Raw genomic sequence first — 23819 nt, 5'->3', positions numbered from 1 at the left:
GAATTGGATTTTTTTTTTAAAAAAAAGCATTTCATTGGTTTTAAAGAATAAACAGTAAATGGCTACTGACCTTTCTTGTAAGTGCAACTCTGTTCTGTGCGTGTAACATGTCTTCCCTCATTTGATCCTCACAGCAACTCTTTCATATAGGAACTGTTACCATTCTGAGTTTACAAATGAGGGAACTGAGGCCCAGAGAGAGAGTTATTTGTCCAGAGTCACACAGCTTGTAAATGGTGGAGTTGGGACTAGAATTCAGACAGCCTAGCACAAGTCAGCCTCTTAATCACTATATTACATTATGCTATTAACCCAAAACATCTAAATGTTTCTGATTAGTTTCATCTGTTTAGATTAACTTCATCTCTCTAGCCACAAATAAACTGGAAGGCATGTAATTTCAAAATACACTTGTACCTTTGGAATATACTATCCAATGAGTTCAGTTAATGTAGTTTGGATATAAAATGTCCCCCAAAGATCCATGTATTAAGGACTTGGTTCCCAGACCATGGCACTATCTTTGAAAAGTGGGTCCTAGTTGGAGGAAGTTAGGTCATTAGGGATATGCCCTTGAAAGGGGATACTGGGACCCTGTACATTTCCTCTTTCTCTCTTTTTGTTTCCTTTCTGCCATCAGGTAAACAGGCCTCCTCTAGAGTGTATTCCTACTGTGTGTTTTCATCATGATGTACTGTGCCATACACCCCAAATGACAGGGCCAAGTAACCATAGACTGAAACCTCTGAAACCATGAACCAAAGTATATGTTTTCCTTTTATTAAGTTGATTGTCTCAGGTGTTTGAACCAAAATATACGTTTTCCTTTTATTAAGTTGATTGTCTCAGGTGTTTTGGTCATAGCAATGGAAATCTAACACAGATGTGAAAGAATGGAAATTGGGAATTTTCTACTCTCTCCATGTAGCTTCTGGTGTTTATAGTCTATTTTTAATACCAGGGAAACCTACAATTATTACTCTGACTTAGGTTTCTTTTATTCTCCCACATTTTTCTTTCTAGCTCCTGTTTGCCTCTTCCTCCTCTTCAAGATGGACTAAATAAACTGGAGAGTAATTTGTATAAAAGAAATGTGTCTAGCACCAAGTGAGGTTATAGAAGAGAGCTCACAATTTGTTGGGTGGCAGAGGAAGATATCTAAAATGTAGTTTTAATAAGCCACATTTCTATAATCTCTAATTGACTCTATTTTCTTATTCTTGTTGAAGAAGCTTGTGAGTTAACTTTCCAAACCACAGAATTAAGAAGAGAGCCTATCTTAAAGCATAATAGTTTGTCTACTAGATATGGTAGTTGTAGTAACTGAGTTTTTGAACAGTCTTCTATTATAGTTTCCAAGTGCAGATTTCACAAATCTTCCTATAGGTATCTTTACTTTTTTTCAAATGCTAAAATATGAGCAAAATATAAGTAATATAAGTAAAATATAAGTAAGTTTTAAAATTCTTTCTACAGCTATCTAGAAAGAGGCTTTACATTATTTATTATTATACCATTAATTAAGGAAATCCTATTTAATTTTTGAAGAAAAACACTTATAGTTAATTTCTCAATAATATAAATTGCATTTAGTAAAATATTTGAGGACTCAATATGTAATGATATTTAAAATGGTCAACATAGGAATAACATTAGTAAAATTTGTAAATATGAATCTTAGTTCTGATGAATCCACAATGTGGTTATGTTAAACATAATTTCTCTGGCACATAAATATGAATTATGGCTGGGGATAAAAGTCTGTGGTAGAGCACTTGCCTAAGAACAGGTGTCTGGGTTCAATCCCCAACACCACATACACACACATAAAAATGTATATGAGCTATGTGCTAGGTGATGAAAATGCTTGTCATATTTTATATCCTCTGATATGGAACAAAAGTAAGGAAAGGACTGTCGTTGAATCACAAAAAGGAAATTTGTTCCTATATATTAGTAGCCAAGGTGACGAATTTTATATTAATCTCCCATCTATTTTTTACCAAGTTTGTCACTGAATGATATCAGGAATGTAGTAAAAAAATTTGAATCCATAATAGTTCTTTTCTATCTAAAATGGTGTTTTTCTCTGTAGGCATTCAAATTAGTTGGGATGATAATTTTTATAGAAATGTATTTTAAAATTGTTAATTATACATACACTGAGGTGAGCTTCAAGTTCATCCATCCCATAACAATTGTGTTCCCAGATAATCAGCAATAACAGTGTAGGTGCCAGGCTTTGGAGAGATCTTGCTTGTTTAACTACATTTTAGGCTCCTGCTGAAGAATTAATTACCACCCCCACCAAACTTATCTAGGAGATCAACTTAAGATCTGAAATTGATGTAAAAGATTGCATGTCCTCTGCTTTTTGATTAAATGGGAGACCTTACCAATTGGATTGGAACCTTGCATGTTCTCCCTAGAGTAATGATGTCTGATTGTACAACTGCTATAGTAAAACTAATATAACTTTAAAAATACTACTTTTTTATATGTTTATGTATAATTATACCAATATATGGGTTTAGAAACATATCTATATTCTTTTTCTCACAGAATTGAGATGATGATCAAATAAGAAACTGTATTTGAAAACATTTTATGTATTTTAAATAAAATGTTTAACACTTAAAAAAATACTACTTTTAAGATTATTTTTTTAATTGACAAAATAATGGATGGTCATTATTTTGTAGTAGAATTCCATAGTATTGTATTTGAAAAATCCAGAAAAGGAGGATTAAACAAAGAAACAAAACTCCAGTAGTCCTACTACCCAAAGAAGCTGCTAATACTATTTAATAAACATGGATGCTATTTTTATTATTAGATATTTTTATTAAATAGTATTTATTTTTATTAAGTATAATAAAAATATCTTCTATCAAATTCAAAAAAACCCCACCAGAGGATGGTAAAACTAGTAAACAAATTCAGCAAAGTTGCAGGTTACAACATCAGTGTAACAAACATCACTAACTTTCCTCTACACCAATAATGAACCTCTGAAGAAAGGAATCCAGAAAAGAATCATTCACAGTAGACAGACATACACATACATACACACACACACACACAGAATAGGAATAAATCTAACCAAGGAGGTGAAAGATGTGAAAGACTTCTACAATGAAACTCTAGAACACTTAAGACAGAAATTGAAGGAGACACATGAAGATATTCATGGATGGGCAGAATTAATATTGTTAAAACGGCCATATTACCAAAAGCAATATTCAATTTCAGTGCAATCCCCATCAAAATACCAGTGACATTCTTCACAAAACTAGAAAAGTCAGTCCTAAAATTCATCTGGCAGAACAAAAGACCCAGAATAGCCAGAGCAATTCTAAGTCAGACAAAAACAAAAAGCCCAAAACCCTCCAAAACCCAAAATCAAAAAAAAAAAAAAAAAACAATGCTAGAGGCATCATAATATGTGACTTCAAATTATACTACAGAGCCATGGTAACAAAAACTGCATGATACTAGCATAAACACAGACACAGACCCATGGGACAGAATAGAAGGTGCAAAGACAAACCCAGAGATTAACCCATTTATTAACTGGGTTATTTAAGGGTGGTTTTGGTGTTTTTTGATTTCTTCAAATATTGTTATTAATCCTCTGTCAGTGAGTTGCTAGCAAAGTTTTCTCACATTCTGTAGGTTCTCTTGTCTCATTCTTAGTTATTTCTTTTGCTATGTAGCTTTTTATTTGATGTCATCCCATTTATTATTAAAGGATTATTTCCTGAGCTTTAGGGTCCTCACAAGGAAGTTGCTGCCTTTGCCTGTATGGTGGAATGTTGACTCTCTGTTTTCTTCTAGAAGTCACACAGTTTCTGGTCTAATTTTAGGTTTTTGTTCCATTTTGAGTTGATTTTTGTGCTTGGTTAAAGATAAGGATAGTCTCATTTTTCTACATATGGATAACCAGCTTTCCTAGCACCATTTGTTAAACAGGCTATTTTTTCTTCAGTGTATGTTTTCGGCACCTTTGTCAAGGATCACATGACTGTAGATGTGTGGGTTTGTGTTTTTCTTTTTTTTGTGGGGGTGGGGTGGGGGGGTGGAGTCCAGGACTACCAAAGCTTGCTTTGGGTTTCTCCATTGCACTCTCAATTCAAAATGGTCAATTTCCAAAAAAGACTCTTTTGTAAAATTTTTATTTTTAGTTGACAATTGACCTTTATTTTATTTATTTATATGTGGTGCTGAGAATGGAACCCATTGGCTCTTACATTCTAGGCAAGTTCGGAAAAAGATTCTTTTTTGTTAAAATTACTTAGTTTATTTTTTAGTTTAGTTCTTAATACTTTACAATAGCATTCAGGTATCTGTCCAAAGAATTTTGAATACATTATCACTATGTTTATTTCTGTAGAATTTAGCAAGATAACACAATAGTAGTGAGAAAGACAAAAAGTGTGAGGTTAAGAAATAGCATTGTTTTGGAAGGTGATAGACCCACTAGTTAGTTCAATGTTCAGAGAATTTGTAAATATAGAAAAAGTATAAAATCTTATTTTTTGGTGGGGGTGGTTATAAACAGTTTCAGGCTAACCAAATAGTTAATTAGGGAAAACCTTTTTTAAAAACGAATTTAGGTAATTAATGAAAATACAATGATAGAATTTGCAAATCACATGTGGGCAACTCCTAAGGAAATATTGGAAAAATGACTACTGGGTGAGTTAGGCAATACTTGAAGATAATAATCACTGTGTGTAGGATAACCTATATTAAGATTATGTGTATCTTAATGCAATGGATTAGGAAAGTATATGGAATATTCAATCTTTTTTTTTTTTTTTTTGGTACCGGGTATGGGACCCAATTGGGTTCTACCACTAAGCTATGTTCCCAGCCTCTCTCTTTTCGTTTTGAGTCAAGGTCTTGCTAAGTTGCCCATGCTGGCCTGAAACTTATATTCTCTTGCCTCAGCCTCCTGGATGGCTGGGATTACAAGAGTGTGCCAGTGCACCCAGCCTAAGTAAATATTCTTGCCAAAAAATTGAAACTGAAAAATGTCTCTAAGTCTTACTACTAGTTTATAAGAAATATGAAGAAGAGAGCAATAAGTTAGTACTCTTGAGGAACCAGCTCAGTTTAGTATGTGAGAAATTCTGCAGGACAAGTGACTTATTACTGATAAGGGAGATTTAAGAGACATATTAACCAAATGCATATATGCTTCTTGTTTTTGTTCCTGCTTTCAGCAAACATAATGAAATTTTTATTTTGAGATAATTGAGGAAATTTGAACATGGACTATTTATTAGATGATATTAAGGAATTATTGCTAATTATGTGAGATGTAATAATGGTATTATGTCAATTTAATGAAAAGACTGATACTAGTACTTTTTTATCATTAATGGATGAAGTGAAATGATATCTTGGATTTGCTGTCAAATACTAGAAAGAGAAAGAACATGTGTTTTGGTGTAGAAGAATGAGATTGGCAAAATGTTGCATTGCGTGTTGTATACATGAGCGTTCATTTTACTCACTTATGTGAATGTTTGAAAATATTTGAAACAAAAAGCTGAAAAAGAATTCAAAACTAAAAAAGAATATAGCATAAAGCTTTCTAGTGACCAACATTAGAAAGAAAACTTGTATTATAATTTATATTTTCCATATGATGAAAACAAAACATCTGCTAAGGAAAAACATGACTCTTACTGATAGTAAGAACAAAAAGATTTTTTCCTTGATTTTGTTCTTGAGTATAGTATGTAAAGTATTTTAAGCCATGTCTGCCAACAAATAGAATGTTTTTTGGGTTTTTTTTTTTTTTTTTTTTTTTTTTTTTTTTTTTTGGTACTTGGGATTGAACTCAGGGGCACCCGACCACTGAGCCACATCCCCAGCCCTATTTTGTATTTTATTTAGAGACAGGATCTCACTGAGTTGCTTAGCAACTCACTTTTGCTGAGGCTGGCTTTGAACTCTTGATTCTCTTGCCTCAGCCTCCTGACCTGTTGGGGTTATAGGCATGTGCCACCACACCTGGTTAGAATTTTTTTTATATAAGGTTTTTTAAAATGGCTGTGGAATCACATCATTATTAATTCCAGTGAGAGCAGCCTTTTGGTGAGCCAATCCCCTACATCCTGGGAACTTCACACCTTGTTGTGCATAGTGCCTCAGTAGAGTTCATCAGAAGTCTCCTTCTGTTATTATTTTGGATGATGATGATGATGATGATGATGATGATGATTATGGTTTTTTTCTTTTTTCTTTTCCTTTTTTTTTTCTTTTTTTTAGTGCTAGGAATTGAACTTGGGCCTCATATATGTTAGGCAAGAGCTCTATCAATGAACTATATTCTCAGACTTATGGTTTGTATCTCCAAAGGCTCATGTGCTAAAGGCTTGGTTGTTAACCTGTGGTGTTATTGTATGGTGGCAAATCCTTTACAAGGTGGGGCCTAATGTATAGAAATTGGGTCATTAGGGGCATACCCTTGAAGGGAAATTGTAACTCTGGACCCTTCCTTGCTGTTTCTGGATTCTGCAAGGTCAACAGACCTCCTCTGCTACATATTCTCCATCGTGATCTACTGTGCCACCACAGGCCTGATAAGGCCAAGTAATGATGGGCTGAAACCTCTGAAATTGTGAGCCAAAATAAATCTCTCCCTTTAAATTGATTTTCTCAGGTATTTAGTCACAGTGGCAGAAAGGTGACTAACATACCACTTCTTTTTATACAGACTTACACATTATTAGACAAATATTTCCCATCCATTCACTTTTCTTCCTCTTCAATTCTGCTATGCTTTCTTCCCCCTGACCTCGTGTTGCAGATTAATATAATACATAATGGAGAGAAATTTCATCATATCTATTCCTATTTTCTATGTTTTATTATATCTATTCCTATTTGCCAACTCCTTGCTCTCTAAAGAATCATAAGTTTTAGAGTAACTACATAGACTGTATCAAGTATCCTCTAGACAGTTTTCCATATGCATAGTTTATCAGGAACATTTTTTAGTTATTGAACAGCAGTGAATTTGAGATATTTCCAGACAATTATCTGAAATACAGATAATCTTTGTTGTTGATTATATTTGTACCATTATACCATAAATCTATGTCAAGGTTTACATTATTTTCAAAAAAGTGAAATGCCTCACAAAATAGTGCAGTTCATCTAATTTGAGATGAACCCACCGAGTACTCATTGGTGAGGCCAAGAGTCTCTTTTTTTAATTACTGTATTTTCTATTGATGTGTAAGAAATTGCCACAAATATAGCAGTTTGAAACAACCCAGATTTGTATTCTCACAGCTTCCATGGGTGGAGAATCTGGGCACAATTCAGGTGAGTCCTGTGGTCAGGGTTTCATAAGGCTCCAAATGTTAGTATTGGTCTGGACTGGAATCATGTTTGAAGTCCTCTTGCAAACCTATGTGGTTTGTGAGCTGAATTTATTTCCTTTTAGTTGTGGAATTTATGGCAGCTTGCTTTTCTATGGTCATTAGAAGAGTCCCTGACCTCTCTTAAGGTGTTCATCTGATTAGCAAGGCCCATTCAAGATGATTTCCTTTTGGGTTAATTTAGGGTCAACCAATTAGGGATCTTAATTGTACCTGCAAAGTATTTTCACCTTTGCCATATAAAATAGCAATCATGGGACTGGGCGCACACCTTCAGTCCTAGCTACTTTAAAAGTAGGAGGATTGTCAAGTTTGAGACCAGCCTGGGCAACTTAGCAAGACCCTGACTCAAAATTTAAAAAAAGACTGGGTTTGTAGCTCAGTGGACTCAATCTTCAGTACTATGAAGTAGCAATCATGGAGGTGATAAGTTACGAGTCCCACCCACAATGAAGAAGAGAGGATTATAAAAGAGCATGGGTAGTTGGAGGTTATTTTAGAATATGTGTACCAATATTATAGTATCAGTGAGTTAAAAAAAAACTTAAATTGTTTTTTATGACACAGACAACATTAACTGAAGTAGAAGAGGAAAAAAAATTGTTACCCATAATCCTGCCAGGCAGGAATTACAATATATATTTTTTGAGTGTGGAGGGAAAGGGCTATATGTGTGTATCCATAATTTTTTACAAGATACCTGTAGAGATACAATTTTCTACTGCACTCTCTTTTTGCTTAGCAAATAAAGCAAATGCATTTTGACAAAGTGCATTTGATATTTATAATTGCCATTTTTAAGGGATGAAATTGCTTCAGATGACAAAAAGTATCTTAAAATACTTCTGTCTTCCTTCCTTGCTTTCTTTTTTCTCCCTCACTATTAGGGATTGAACCCAGGGCCTTGGACTCAGCCTCTGAGCTGCATCCCCAGCCATTTTTATTTTGAGACAGGTTCTCTCTAGTCTGGCCTAGAATTTGTGAATCTCGCCTCATGAGTAGCTGGGGTTACTAGTAGGCACCATAGCACCTAGCTCTACTTATTGTCTTAATCAGGTTAATTATGTAATTGATAAGCAGTAAGAATCATTGTTCTTTTTCATATAGTTTTGTGGTTTGGGGCAACTACATGTATTTGTATAACCACCACTACAATCAGGATATAATAATCTTGTGCTTTCCCTCCACACTCTGGACCCTGGTGACAATTGATCTTCTCTGTCATAATTTTTCTTTTTTATAGAAATGTCATTTAATGGAATCATACATTTATAGTTTTATGGATTTAACTATTTTCATTTAAAATGAATTTGTGATTGTGCAGTAAAGGTATAGAGTTGCTGAAGAATGATCTGGCTCTTGCCTAGCATCAGGGAGATAACCTCTAAGCCCCTGCAAGATACTACCCGATGTGTGTCTGTTTACTTGCAGACTTTGGGCCACTGCAGATTATCTGTACTGACAGTATTATATATGTTGGGGACCTTGGGTTATGTAGTCATCCTTTGATCTCTAGTGAGGCTATCAGGTCAGCCTTTCAGATGACCCTACCTATGATCAGAACCCCAATAGTGCCCCTGATACTAAGGTTCAGTTGGGCTTCCCTAGTTGTCAATATTCCCTGTATCTATTACATACAACACATTTTTGCTGGGAGAAACAAGTGTGGTCTGCATGACTTCAGTGGTAGAGGACTATTGGAAGTTTGTATCCGGTGTTTCCTGGGCCCTGCCCTATACACCTCTTCTCTTTGCTGATTTTAATCTGTACCAGTTGTGCTATAGTAAACTATGACCATGAACATAATGGTTCCTTTGAGTATTATGAATCCGTTTATTGAGTCATTAAACCTGAAGGTGGCTGGATGAGGAGGCTGGTCTCTGAATTGCAGAGGTTCATCCATATGGTTGCATGTTCGTTTGTCGGTTCTTTTTTACCGGTGAGTAACTTTTCATATGTGTTTATTCTCTAGGTGAGTGACATCTTGGGGTGTTTCTGGCTTTTTGGCAATTACAGATAAAGCTGCAATATACTTTGGGTATAGTTTATTTGTATGAACATGGGTTAAAACATCTAAAGTTGGGATTGCTGAATCATATAAAAAGTCTATGTGTTTAACTTTATTAGAGACTGACAAACTCTTTTGCAAAGTGGCTGTCACTATCAGACAGTCCTGTATGTGAGTTCTGATTGCTCTTTATTCTTCTGGCATTACGTGTGTGTGTGTGTGTGTGTGTGTGTGTGTGTGTGGTGTGTGTGTTTGTCTGTGTGTTTTAATTTTAGCCATTTGGATAGTTATGCAATAGTTTCTCATTTATTTTAATTTTCATTTCCCTCATAACTAATGATGTTGAGTTGCCTTTTCTTATGCTTATTTGCCATTAGTTTATCTTTTTAAATATCTGCTCAACTCTTTTGCCCAATTAAAAAAATCTGTTGTCTATTATTAAATTTTGAAAGTCTTTAAATATTCTAGATACCAACCTTTACCAGATACATGCTTTATAAATATTTTACACCACTCTTCCACCTTTGGAGAGCAGGCATGTTTAATTTTAATTAGGCTTAATTTTTAATTTTGCAAATATGGTTTTGGTGTTGTCTTTTTACCAAACCTTGTGTCATCAAAAAGTTTTTAAGCTTTGCCAGGCAAAATGGCACATACCTGTAATCCCAGTGACTCTGAAGGCTAAGACAAGAGGATGACAAGTTCAAGGCCTGCCTCAGCAATTTAGTGAGGCTCTAAACAACTTGGTGAGCTAGTGTCTCAAAATGAAAAAAAAAAAGGGCTGGGAATGTGGCACCATGGTTAAGCACTCTTGGGTTCGATCCCTGGAACAGGGAAAAAATAAGTTTGAAGTACATTTTTTTTTTAACTTTTTTTTTCTTTAATATTTATTTTTTAGTTTTCGGCGGACACAACATCTTTGTTGGTATGTGGTGCTGAGGATCGAACCTGGGCCGCACGCATGCCAAGCGAGCGCGCTACCGCGAGAGCCACATCCCCAGCCCCATGAAGTACATTTTTGATATTAGAAACTTGAAGATAATATATCTAGGTCTTTTTGAATATTTATTTTATTTGGGCTACTCTGAATTTTTTTGCATTTGTGATTTGATTTGTTTTAAAATTATTTTTGAAAAATATACTCAGAATGACCTCTTCAAGTATTTTGTATTTATGTTCATTCTCTTTTTATAAGATCCCAGATCATTTACAATGCTCTGTATACTTGATTTTTTCCCCCCTGTTTAGTTTCAGCTTTGGCAATTTATTTTGACCTATCTTCAGGATTATTGATTTTTTTTCTCAGCTGTCAAAAACTTTTTACAATTTCCATTATTGCATTTTTTAATTTTAGCAAGTTTGACTTTTATTTTTAACATTACTGTTTGATTCTTGTAGTGTGTTTTCCCTGTTATTTGCCATTTGATCATGCATGTTGTTTACCTGTTTCATTTGATCCTGTGTTATCATTTATAATTATTTTGTATTCCTTGGCTGATAGTTTCAGTCTCCAAATCTGTATCGGTTGATTGCTTTATCACCTAACATGATGTTTTTGTGGTTATTTTATGTGGTTATTGCTTTTAGGTTGAATGCCAGCCATTGTTAGTAGGCTAGTAGAGATTGAGGTACGTAGTATTTATGTACAGAATCAGGCATGATTGTGACTCTTGTTCCACCTAAGTTAACATGGGGAAGAAGGTGGATCAGTTTTGCCTAGAGTTTATATATTTTTGTTTTTTCTTTTATGGCTCTGATTACTTTAGTGCATTATCAATTTCAGATATTTCTCTCATCACCCAGTACTTAAGTCAATGATTTGTTGGAAAGTTTTGACAGTGTTTTTAGTACACCTATTTTTTGAGCCTTATTTGCATACTTATATTTCAGAGAGGGTCTTTCTCTATTCTTTTGTTAGTTTTCTAGTGGTAGAGTGTGGTTTTTATTATTGGAAGATGGTTAGATTTGTTGTGGTGGGATGGGCCATTCTCTTTTGTCCTAGACCAATGTATGCAGGCTGTTTAACTCCAGTCTCTCTCAATAAAACTGCTTCTCCTCCAGAAGTAGGAAACTTGTATTGTTTTGTATCCAGAATGCTTTCTGATCCTTTCCTTGGGAACAGATACTATATTTAATTTTGAAGAATTTATTAAGTGTTCTCACACCCAATATCAAAACTAATGATTTTATATCCATCTTTGACAAGTATATGAACTTTTCCAGATAGAAAAGTTTATTTTAACTTTATTTTTATCAAGTTGGGTATTTCTTACCAAGTAGTGACATCATTTGTAATGGGGAAAATGAAAAAAAAAAATGAGGCCATTTCAGTACCCTCTAGGAAGTATGTCTTTAGGTTTAAAAAAAAAAAAACCTGCATAAAACAAAAGTGTACAATAGAGAGTATTTGTATTTGCATAAGATATTCAGGCTTCATAATGTATTCCTGAATGGAACTGAACCTTTGAGGGCGAAATAATGAGTATTCATGTTACAAGTAATAATGATATAATAATATATAATAATATAATAAGGGAAGGGTAAATAGCAATGTTTGTTAGAACTACAAATGCTTTGCAAATTTTTGCAATTTATTTTTACATATTTTACACTGGTATAACTATCATCCATATCAAGATCCAGGATGTTTCTGGCACACTCATACCACTTCATAGTCTTTGTCAATATGTTAGATTTGCTGTACTTCTTTCATTTAATCACTCATTACATTTTTCTTACATTTTTTCATTTAACCATTTGGGAATAGGATGACTACATTATTTCTTATTTCTGATCCTATCTGTCTTCTTTTTGTGGTTTGCTCCATTAAAAATTTTGTTTTCATTTTTATTCTATCCCTGTTTTCTGAAACATTTCCCTCAGGATTCAAATGTTTATATCTTTTCCATCCTAAAACTCTCTGCTTGAGTAGACTCAAGCACTCTTTCACTCCTGTTCTCCAGTGCTATTGAAGAGAGGCTCTGGGCAGTTGACTGTCCAAAGCACCATACTTTTTCTTATTTCTATGTTTTTTAGCCTTTTCATTGAGGATGATTTCCAGTGAGTGGAATTATGAAATGATTTGTTTAAGGCTATCATCAGTAAAGATGGTCAGATTGCTTCCTAGAAGTGTATTACCAAAGTCATATTAGTACCACAACAGAATGTATACTTGTTTCACTACATTTTTGCTAATTCTTGTTTTTCTTTTTTCATCTTTGTTAATGCATAGAAGGCATTATATCTGTTTTGTAATTCTTTTATAATTAAGAAGGGATACATTAACAGATTCAGATTTTTAATTATAAAAATTGGAATTATAAAACTACTTGAAGAAAATACCAAGGAATATCTACATTGAGTATTTTCTAGGCATGATTTAAAATATCAACAAAGAGGTATTTGACAGTATGAAATTTTAAAAAGTTGTGATCATAAAAGAAAATAATTGAAAGTGATGGAAAGAAGCATTAATGTACATTTAGATATAAGCAAATGAAATGGTTAAGATAATTTTTGTAGTTAGGTTGGTTGGAAGAAAAGGCATTTGGAGAAGCTATTAAAGACAAATAAGAATGTAAAAGTATACAAACTTAAAGGTTTCAAATATAAAGATTTATGTGTAATTCAGAGTATCAGAAAAGTTCTTCCATTTCAAGTTAGTTCTGATATCTGATGTATTATTTGTAAATGTTTTATGACCAAACTTGGAAAGCAGAGGAAAGTAGCAGTTCTGCAATGATGTTTAAAAACAATTGTTTTAATCAGAAAGTCTTTCTATCTATATTATTACTCGTACATATTAATGATGTGTCTATCTTCTGTGAGATCTTCTTTTTTGTGTGGTACTGGGGATTGAACCCAAGGGCACTCTACCACTGCTCTACGTCCCTAGCCCTTTTTATTTTTTTGTGTGGAGACAGGGTCTCACTAAATTGCCCAGGCTGGCCTCCAACTTTTGATCTTCTTTCCTCAGCCTCACAAGTTTATGGGATTACAGGCCCATGACATTGAACCTGGCTTATTTTTCAGGTTTTGAGTTATTGCCATATGACATGAGAGTGTACGTTGCTCCTTGTTGAATTACCTGGAAGTCGTAGAAGCAAACTTATAAGAATATTATGTCATCTCGTACATATTATAAAAGACTCCTAGAGAACCAAAGTAGTTTGCTGAAATTATTCAGTAGTTAGTGTACAAGTTATCTAGGTTTCCTTGACTCCTACTCTTTCATTAGATCATGTTATGTGACTGTTAATTTCTATTGTGCTGTATGTGGGATATCTACCCAAGTGGTTGCATGTTTTATTAAAAATTATGATGGTTAGCCTTCTGTTTCTCATCTGTTTATTTTTAGGTAATATCAGAATGTGCTCTGGAGTAACAGGCTGTTTGGGGTGATAAGACATGAATTTTAAGTTTGTATTTAATTTTTTTTTTTTTTGGTCTGATCTTCATCATGTGTCACATGTGATTTTTCAAGAGAAACCTCTGGTTTCCAGACACTGAAATTCTGTCAATGTAGGGGTTTGGAATTGGAGCATTATTTTATAATACTCTCTAATTGAATAAATAAATTATCTGTAATGGTGAAGCACATGTGGAGCCAAAGACTTTGCTTTCCTTTATATGGAGTAATTTGTTTTTATTATATATTTATGTTCTGTAGCAGGTTATAAATCTCATTATATGTAATCATGTGGATTTTTTTAGAATGTGACAAAGAAAGGAATGACCAAAGATTCTCTATATTTTACTGCCCTGTCTTGTTTTGTTTCTTTGAAACCAGATGCCATTAATTTGAGAAACATACCTCAGAGCTGTGTGTTCTTGATCATGAAGTTCCTTCATAATGTAAAATCAAAGTTAATCTGTGAAGAACATCAATGGAGTATAGTTAGCATGCTGAGATTTGGGAGTCACTATTACTTTTTAGTTTATATTTTACTTTGGTTTCTCTCATTTATAGCTTTAATACAGTTCAGAAACTATATTAAATGAAATTTTACTTAATGAAATTTCATGACTACAAACAGGACTACTCTCAGGCATTTTAGCTCTGCTGCTACTAATATGGCTATAGTAAAAGGTGGTGGGACCAATAGAAACATGACCCTTGAGAAAACTAACTTGTTTGCAGAGTGCAAACTTGAAGCTAGAATATTTTGATGGTAATTTTTAGTTGGAGCATTTCTTTTTAAAAAAAAAATATTTATTCTAATTTGTTATATATGGTGGTAGAATGCAAAGTTGGAGCATTTCTGAGAGGGGCATTGAACAGAGAAAAAGTGCTGTAGGACACCCTGGAAAGACCCTCTGTGTGTGCTAAATGAAAATTTTTATTTCTTTGTTTCTTGTAGTTTCTCACTCATCAGATTAGGAATTTTCAAATGCTGCGTGCATTCTTGCTAAATTTCTAATGTTTTATCATTAAGAGTCAAATTTAAGTCTTCCCTTTAATAGTCAAGTGGTAGATTCCTTTGCATCCAGAATTTAAAGTGGAAACGGGGTAGCAGATATAGACAATGTACTATTAGTCTGATAGATTGCTTATTTTTTCTTCCTTTCTTCTTTCTCTCCTTCCCTTCTTTCACATGGTATCAAGAACATAGAAAGTTACTTTTGTGTGTTGGCTCTATCAAGGACATCATTTGAGACTGTTCTCTTTAGAAACCTAAAAATAGACTGGTGTTTTGGATATGCTCATAGGATGATTTTTGGATTTGTATTAAATTGGTAGTTTGGTAACAAAATGAATGTTTTTCTTGTGAATTGTAACTCTCTATATCTGTTCTTTAGAAATTTCTGTGGGAACAACTTTGCTTTTCTGCCAAAGCACAAGCATTTGAAAGCTTAACATTGTACCTCCGTAATGAAATGAGATAATGTATGACATTATTATGAAGACAGTGAATAACCCTGTAGGAAGAATAGGAACCTCTTATTTATGTTTCTTGATTTAGAGATTCTAAGTTCCTCTTTAAGAAAAATCTATATTTTGCTATATTCATTCATTAATTTTTTTCAATAACATTTATTATTTTCTCTTAGTTTAGTAGATGCTAGGAGTGTAGTTATAAACATGATAAAGTTGCACTGTCCTTGTTCTTATGGAGCTTATATTCTATCAAATATAAAACAACAGTTATACAATAGATATAAATACAGTTGTAGTAAATACTAAGACAATTAGGGTCTGTTTTAAAAATTTGTAGTTGGGCATTTTGACTTAGTCTGGGATTTAGGAATGATTTCCTTGAAGAAGTCACATTTGAATTACCTTATCATTATAATAAATGTGATTGAGCAATTCATTTTATATAAATGCTTATAGAAATACCTATGTGCAAATTATTTAATGTTTAATAATAAGCATGGTAACATTTATGTTCCACTTTATTCTTGATATTCCATTTGTATAGTTTGGGTAAACTTTTGATTTTCTTTATATATTAATATTGACTTTCATAGTTCCTAGATGAACCTTGCTATGTAGTCTCATACTTTATAAACTCAATCTAGTTTTTACATTTGATAGCTAATAAAAGCCTCCAAGTATAAGACATTTGAAAAGTATTTGTGAAATGCATCAAATTTGTCTTGTATGCCATTCTGTCATTGACACTTCCTTAAGTAAGCAAACCAAAGCATTTCTAATATCTGTCTTTCCAGATAGACTGTGAGCTTCTCAAGGATAAAGGCCCTATCTCCAGAACCTTGCAGATGTGAGACACATAGTAAGTGAGTGCTAAATAAATATTGAGCAAATCAATTATGAATAATCTGTGCTTATAAGGAGGAAGCAACTTGGTGACTGACCTTCGTGTTCTTTTAAGCATCTTTTTTAGATAGTTAAGGGCAGTGGGGAACATTTACTATCACAAGGCTTAGTTTTGAAAACCAGTTCCTTAATGTATGTACTCTTAGGCAAGTTACTAAAACTTCTCTAAAGCTAATTTTCCTCATCCTTAAAGTAAAATGAGATGACATGTGGATAAAGTACTTTGCATGGTTTCTGACATTTAGTAAGTGTTCCATAAATGGTGGCTAGTACAATTACAAGAAACATGCGTTTTAACTTTTTATCTATGGTTTTCTCTCAAGTTTAAAGTACACTCGTTTAGTGGCAAAAAATACTAGAATATGTGAAACTTGATAAGAGACTTGACCCATTCCATGATTATGCCAACCCAGAAAGTAAAAACCTTATAACTAGTAGGCTGTTTGTTTAATGAAACTGAATTTCATGAACAGTCATTGATAATTAAATAGATAATCATGGCTCTTATCATTGAAATACCATTGAAATAAATTTACTTATTTTAGAAGTTGGTTTTTTAAAATCAAATAGTTTTTACGAATACATTTTTATAGATTTAAAGATAAGGAGTAATCTCCCAATGTATCTTTTATATGGATTAAGATATTTGATGTATGAGGTTTGCTTTACTTGAATGCATGTATATGTATAGACATATTTAATGGACATTTCCAGGTGAGGATGGAAAGACTATTTCTAATTTTTTTTAGCTCCTATAAGTAAACTTATACTAAATAAATACTGTCACTCTTCTTTTACTCTTTACATTAATATTGGCATTTTCTGAGTAGCATTATTAAAGTAAAAAATATAAGAAAACCCATTAATTAAAGAAACACTTATCCAAAGGTTTCAAATTTTACTTTAAATTTTCTTTTAATTCCAAATACAAAGTTATGGTTTGCTGGCAAAAATAATGTAATGTAAATAGCCCCTGAAACAAAACAGCCAAAAAAATGCTAGCAAACAAAAAAACTTTAAGATCTTCTACTCTACCTTTGAAACCTATGTATTTAGACTTTCTCCAAAAGCAAAATATCTACAAAGTAGTATAAACCCTAAGAATTGGCTGTAGTCAGGGGTTTCACAGAACAGAATTTGGAATAAATTTTTAAGAATATAAGATTTTTAATTTTTGCCATTATTATTTTGCAGTACTTAGCATTGAACCCAGACTTGTGCATGGTAGGCAAGCATTCTGCTGCTGAGCTATGTACCCCCAACCCCAGTATGTAAGATGTTTGATTAAAAATATTATAGGAATATATGGCTTCTGAAAAACTCTGCCCAAGAAATATTTTGATCGATTTGTAGGGTTTACATGCTTCTTATAGGACTTAAAAAGGAAGGAATTCCACATATATTGGGTGTTTCTAGGGGCCCATTTAGAGGAGTTTGCTTATAAAATTAAAGAAATTTTATGTAAAGTACCCCAACAACCTGTACTGTAAAAATATAATTTAGTGAATGGGCCTTTCATAATAACAGCATTAAATTTGTCTTTTTTCAAATGACTTCAATTTTTTTCCCCCATTTACTTCTAGGATATCACTGGGAATTAGGAATCAGGCAATTTTCTTTCTAATAACTGCAACAAGCCCAGGGTTACAAAGCAAATAATTGATTTTTTGGTATCTGCATGTGGGTCTCCATATTTTATTTTTCCATATGCTGGGTTATTTTCACTGGGTTATTTAACTGTCTCATTAATTTGAGCCGAAATTAATCTAAGTTAAAATTTTAGAGATCTTAGTCTATAATTGTTAAGATAATTTCCTCAGTATTGCAGTGTATACTGAAAGTGGACTTCGAAGTAAAATTGCCCAGGTAAACATAAATATTTCTCTTAACTTGTCAGTTTGCATTTTTGGACTGTTTCCTTTGTTTATGTATTGCAGTTCTGCGTTTGAATTTGAGATTAGCAAAATTAGACAGTGATGTTTAAAATCTATCCTCCCTGTTCTTTTGGTTTTTAACCTATTAGCGGTGGCCATGTTTTTCTGCTTCAAACAGTTCAGCTTGGGTGTTCCAGAGAAAGCCAATAAAAGCTTTATTCTGTTTGTTTAAAACATTTCAGATTATTAACTCCTTTTAAAAGTAACTTGAAAAATGTTTTGGAATAGAGGTTTCAGAAAATCTCTTTAAGAAACTAAATTTTAGAATTACATTTTTATTGACTATTTTTTTTTTGAAGTTGATTTTAATCACTAATGCCCCTGGAAAACCACAACTAGAATTTTAAAACATACTTTGAAACACTGAAGTATTCCTGAAATCTTAACTCCTCACTGGCCATCTGTGATGGAGGTTTGATCTGTGAGAACTCAAGTAGTTTAAGTTGTAGGCGTGTGTGTGTGTGTGTGTGTGTGTGTGTGTGTGTGTGTGTTATAAAGTCCTGTTGTGATTGGACGGGAAATAAACATAATTTATTTTCTTGAACTGTGATTGGCTAAAGTCCTTTTCTTTCCATGATATTTTCTAGTAACTGAATCTAGAGCCTCTCCTTGTTTTTATCACCTGACCACTGTGTTTAAACTATGTACTAGTACTAAAAGTACTCAGATTGGCGCAGAGTGTTTGACCAAAGCCCGCAGTGGAGAGTTTGGCGTTCTGGTAACAAAGCAGTGGCGAGGTGTCTGGTCTGAACAGCTTCAACATGTAATTAGTATCACCGTAATTGGGGAAGAATGAAAGGATGACAGGCTTTTCTTCATTTTAATTTAAAGTTGTAGGCCCTTTTTCTGCAGTGTCTGAGTTCTTTGGGCTTAGTTTTTTACAGTAGGAAATGGTGCTTTGCTGCTGGGACTGCAGGACTGTCAATTTAGGCTAACCCCAAGGACAGGCGCCAGTGTTCTGAAAAACATCGCTCTGGAGATGAGGCATACACCCTTGAGTTTATTTTATGATCCAGAGTGGAACCAGCACATTTCACTTTCTCCTCAGACTCACCTCTGAGGGGATAACGAATAGAAAGGTGGACCACAAACGCTCTTAATAGTGTTGCTGAGGGAGTGTACTCTCTGCTCCCGCGCCCCTCTTGCTTCCGGTGTCCGAGAGCAGCCGCCGCAGCTGCGGGCACTACTTTCTGTCTGCGGTGGTTCCGCCGACCCTTTCCTCGGCTTCCTCCCCGCGCCCGCACAGGCGGAAGGAGACGTGCGGCGCACTCACCGCCTCGCCAGTGGAGGGGAGGCGGAGTAGTACTGGCCGCGGCGCTGTGGCAGCGGCGGCCGGGGCTGCCTCCGGGCCTCCGACAGTGGTGTGGAGATTTGTCAGTTTTTTTGTGGAGCTGTCGCCCGAGGTCGCGAGCCTGGGAATCTAGAGGAGTGTTGGGAACTGAGAGGGACCGAGGTCGCTGTGTCCTTCTGGGCAGAACGTCTGGGTCATCCCTGAGTCCTAGCTTTCTTGTTCGCGGGACCGTCACCGTCTCTCGGTCCGCTTTCCTCAGCATGGGCGGCCGGTAGGAGCGAGTTTCGCTGGTTCCCTCTCTGTGGAGGAGGCAGCAGCCGCTCCGGCAGCTCCGGCTATGGCGGTGGAGTCGCGGCCAGAGCTGGTAGGGAAGCGGTTCTTGTGTGTGGCGATCGGCGAGGAGGTGCGTCCGGAGCGCGGGGACAGCGGACGCTGCCGGCGGAGCTGGAGAGCGGGGGTCATTCGAGCCGTGTCCCACAGGGACAGCCGCAATCCGGACCTGGCGGTAAGAGAGCTAGCGCCCCCATTCCCCGGCGTGCGCGCGGGCCCCTCGCAGCTTCACCTTGTTGGTACCTCCGGCACCTTGCTCAGCCTGGCCAACTGGCGGTCACGCCCCTCTTTCCAGCCCTCGGCGGGTTTACCCACATCCCCAGCCCAGTCTCCACCTCCAGCGAGTGGTTTTCTCTGCAGAGGCGATATCAGAGCGGGACTCCCTGGCGTCCCGGGTCAGCTGCGAGCCCGTCCTGCTTCCTATCAGGGATAGGTGGTCCATAGCTTCCCCCTGCGGCGCCGGGACGGCCGCGCGGACCTCATGGAAAGGCGGGGCTGCGAGCTGGACGCCGCGCGCTGTGGGCAGGTGGGGGTGGGGGCGGGCCGCTTGCGGTAGGAGGCGGGAGGCGGCGAGCGTCGCTGCCCTCTGTCTGGATGCAGAAATCCTATGGTGCCGGGCTAGAAACTTATTCGGTAAGGTTGCAGAAGGGGCGGGAAAAGGGGAAAGATATCTCTGGTTTTCCAGTCCTGGGATTCGCGCGCGCGTGTGTGCCTGTTAGAGGTAAAGCCCATGGCAGTGGCGGTGTTCTGATTTGTCCCTTACTTAGATGCTTGGCTTTCCAACAGGAAACGAAGAAGATGAGGATATTTTGCTATGGAGGGTAGTAGGAATTAATCTTTCCTTCCTTTTGAACTTTTTTTTTTTTTTTTGGTTGGGAGCCGATAATGATTTAGAGTCAAGATGTTTTCTGCGACTTTAAATGAGAAATATTGTAAATTGTTAAAGGTTATACAAAACCTTAGAGTATTTATTTATTTTACTCCTCCTTACACCGGATACTTTTTCTTTGAGTAGTATAGATTTATATGCATAATTTGAGACGGAATGTGCTCTGTTGTGGTAACTGCTTTCTCACTAGGGGAAAGTAAGGGGCTGAGTATAGACAGTACAATAACTGATTTCCCAAGGTTGTTTTAGGAATACATAATCCGTGAAAAATATTTCTAGTGCCTTGGGGCATTTACTTTTTCACTGAAAATTTCAAATGTAGGTATTTTTCCCCCTCAATGTGTGTATCTAGGCTTTTAGTTCCCAATCCATTGTAATATTTGTACACTCAACCTGTTTTAATATTTTTGTTGTAATTTCTGAGTGTTTTTGTAAAATCCTGTTTTTTTTTAATCACTGTAGTCAATGATATGGTTTCATGGTACATGTATTAAGGTTGACATACTGCAAAATAGGTTTGTTTGGCTAGGTATTTCGAAAATGAAATAAGAATAGAGGTAATTTTTGAGATTTTTCTTGTTCAACTGGAGAAAAAAATCTTCCTAGTTTTTTTTTATTTTAATGATTCCACAAGTTGTGATAGTTTAATTCAATAATTATTTGTGTAAAAGGAATGTACTGAATTCATTTCTCTTTCAACTTTGATATGAAAATTGACTTGGCTTTTGTGTGGAATCTGTTTGAATAACATTTTTAATTATCACAAAACAAACATGGAGTGAGATTTGTTTTCTACTGTATTGTGTGTAATGTGAAAATCAGGAAAGTTTTAAAATAATATATAGTTTTGGTGACAGTCAAGTTATGAAACTTGAATATACTAAAAGACTTAGTTGGAAATTTATATAGATAGAGGTGGTTACATATATCATTTTTGTAAATAACAAGGTTTTGAGTATTTAAAATTAAAGTTATCTAGGAATGATAGGGCCTGACTGGAAAGAACAGGAAGGAGTTTCATGAGGTGATAGAATTGTTTTGTATCCTGATTATTGGTTACACCCATGTGTATGTATTTGTCAAAATTCACAGGATTGTACACTTAATATTTCTGAATTTAATTTCACTATGTAAATTTTTAAAAAATGCATGTTGACCCATAACTTTAAATCTTTGACAGGATTTCCTTCAACAATCTTTACTTGAAAAATGAATATTAGTAACTATAAAATCATTTTTTAAATTCTAGAACCTATAATTTTAGATTTACTTGCAATCTTTTTTACTTGCATATTTCTTACTTGAAACAGTCTAGCACCAACATAATATAATCTCCCTTTTAGACTTGTTTCAGCATAGTAAATTTTAAAAAGCTTGATCAATTAAATAAAAATGCTGACAAGTAGGCTGTTTTTGTGGTTTTGTAAAGTTATAAATATATGTATTCAAAGCTCTGTAAATAATTGTAGCTGTACTTATGTGTGGCACATGAAAAGCACATGATTTGAGAGAATAACTTATCAAAACTGGAAGTAATTTTCAGTGTTTCAAAGTTAATTCTTACTTTTGGTTTTATGTGTGAGAAACTGCCGTATATATTATTTTCCTGTCATTTCACACAATCTTGGTGCTGTAAAATATACAAATTTATTATTTTACAGTTCTGGGCTCACAAATCTAACCTAGTTCTCTCACTGAAATAAAATTAAGGTGTGACAAGACTGTGTTCATTGGAGACTTTGGCAGGTATTCATTTCTTTTTCTTTTCCAGTTTTTGTTTTGTATTTTTAAATTTTTAATGTTTTTGGTACCAGGGATTGAAACCAGGGGTGCTAATCCACTGAACCACATCCCTAACCCTTTTTATTTTGAGACAGGGTCTTGCTAAGTTGCTTACAGTTTTGCTAAGTTGCTGAGACTGGTTTTGAAAGTGTAATTCTCCTGCCTCAGCCTCCCAACCCACTGGGATTACAGGCCTAACTCACCACAACCAGCCTCCTTTTCTAATTTTTAGAAGCTACCCACATTCCTTGCCTTATCATCCCCTTCTTGCATCTTAAACCAGTCAGGTTATATCTCTCTGACCATATTTCCTTAGTGATCTGTCTCCTGTTTCCTCAAGTGCCTTTGGGCCTACTTAGATACCATCTGAAACTTAATTCTCCTTTAATTTGGTCTGAGCCCTTTGGGATAGTTTTTACTAGATTATGTATGGACAATTTCAGATACTTTGTTGGTGACTTTGTAAAATGGCTTGACAACTTCTGTGTTCTTTTTTGGAACTATATCAACCAAGAAAAGATCTCATATGTATCCTCCTTTACTGCAGAGAGCCAATCATAGATGTTGAAATAGATATAATGTATCGGGAGCCTTTGATTTCTTTTTTTAGCATCATTACTCAGGAAGGTCTTGTCTTGGCATACATTGTTGCACATTAGCCCTGCCCTACCCTTTAAGGAACTTTTCTAGAACAGTTACAGTATCACAGAAGGAAACTGACAGTTGAGAAGCCCTGTTGTGTAATATTAATCCTTTCTTCCCTCCCTCCCCCTCCCCCTCTTTCTCCGCCCCTCCCCCTCTCTCTCCTCCTCTCTCCACCCCTCTCCCCCTCCCCCTCTCTCCCCCCTCCCACTCCCCTCCCCTGTCTCCCCCTTCCCCTTTTCTTCCCCTTCCCCTTTTTTCCCCCTCTCCTTCCTCCCTCCCTCCCTCCTTCCCTATCTCCCCCCTCCCTCCCTACCTCCCCCCTCCCCAGGAAATTTACCACTTTTTATTTTGAGACAGGGTCTTGTCCAGGCTGGCCTCAAATTTGTGATCCTCTTCCCTCAGCCTCCTGAGTGACTGGGATTACTGGCATGTGCCAGTTAATATTAATCCTTGAATAACAATATCATGCTATAGCTATTCTCCATTTCCATATCCTGATATCAGTCACATATTTGTTTACTAATTTGTTATATATCAGTTTACCACCCATATGTCTATATTTCCTTGATGTTAAAGGTGGTTAGAGATCCCTCTTTTAAAACTATCCCTGTCTAAAGAGTATTTAAGAAATATGTCAGGGTTTTTCAACATCCAAAAATCATACTGTTTTGCAAAGATGGAACTCATAAATTTTCTTTTATTTTGGAGAATTTTCTTGTACTCACTTGAAGAGAAATAACTAACCTGGGAATGCAGATT

At 35.4% G+C, this 23819-nt stretch overlaps 1 protein-coding gene across 5 annotated transcripts in view; it reads left to right on the top strand.

The window, feature by feature from the left end:
* JMJD1C (jumonji domain containing 1C) overlaps nucleotides 1–23819 on the top strand; it is a 284460-nt gene that overhangs the window by 28775 nt on the left and 231866 nt on the right. For 4 of the 5 annotated variants that reach the window (XM_081267688.1, XM_081267686.1, XM_081267687.1 and 1 more), the window contains exon 1: nucleotides 19476–19919. The exons of the other annotated variant lie outside the window; for it this stretch is intronic. In XM_081267688.1, the coding sequence (XP_081123814.1) occupies nucleotides 19752–19919 (168 nt within the window). In that variant the 5' untranslated portion in view covers nucleotides 19476–19751. Of the gene's footprint in view, nucleotides 1–19475; nucleotides 19920–23819 lie in introns of those variants that run through there. 5 annotated transcript variants of the gene reach the window in all.

Source organism: Spermophilus citellus, assembly GCF_964194105.1.
Source record: "Spermophilus citellus genome assembly, chromosome: 15".
In the NCBI taxonomy this organism is placed as follows: domain Eukaryota; kingdom Metazoa; phylum Chordata; class Mammalia; order Rodentia; family Sciuridae; genus Spermophilus; species Spermophilus citellus.
The sequence above is the reverse complement of the archived record's forward strand: the minus strand, read 5'-3'. Positions and strand labels throughout refer to the sequence as shown.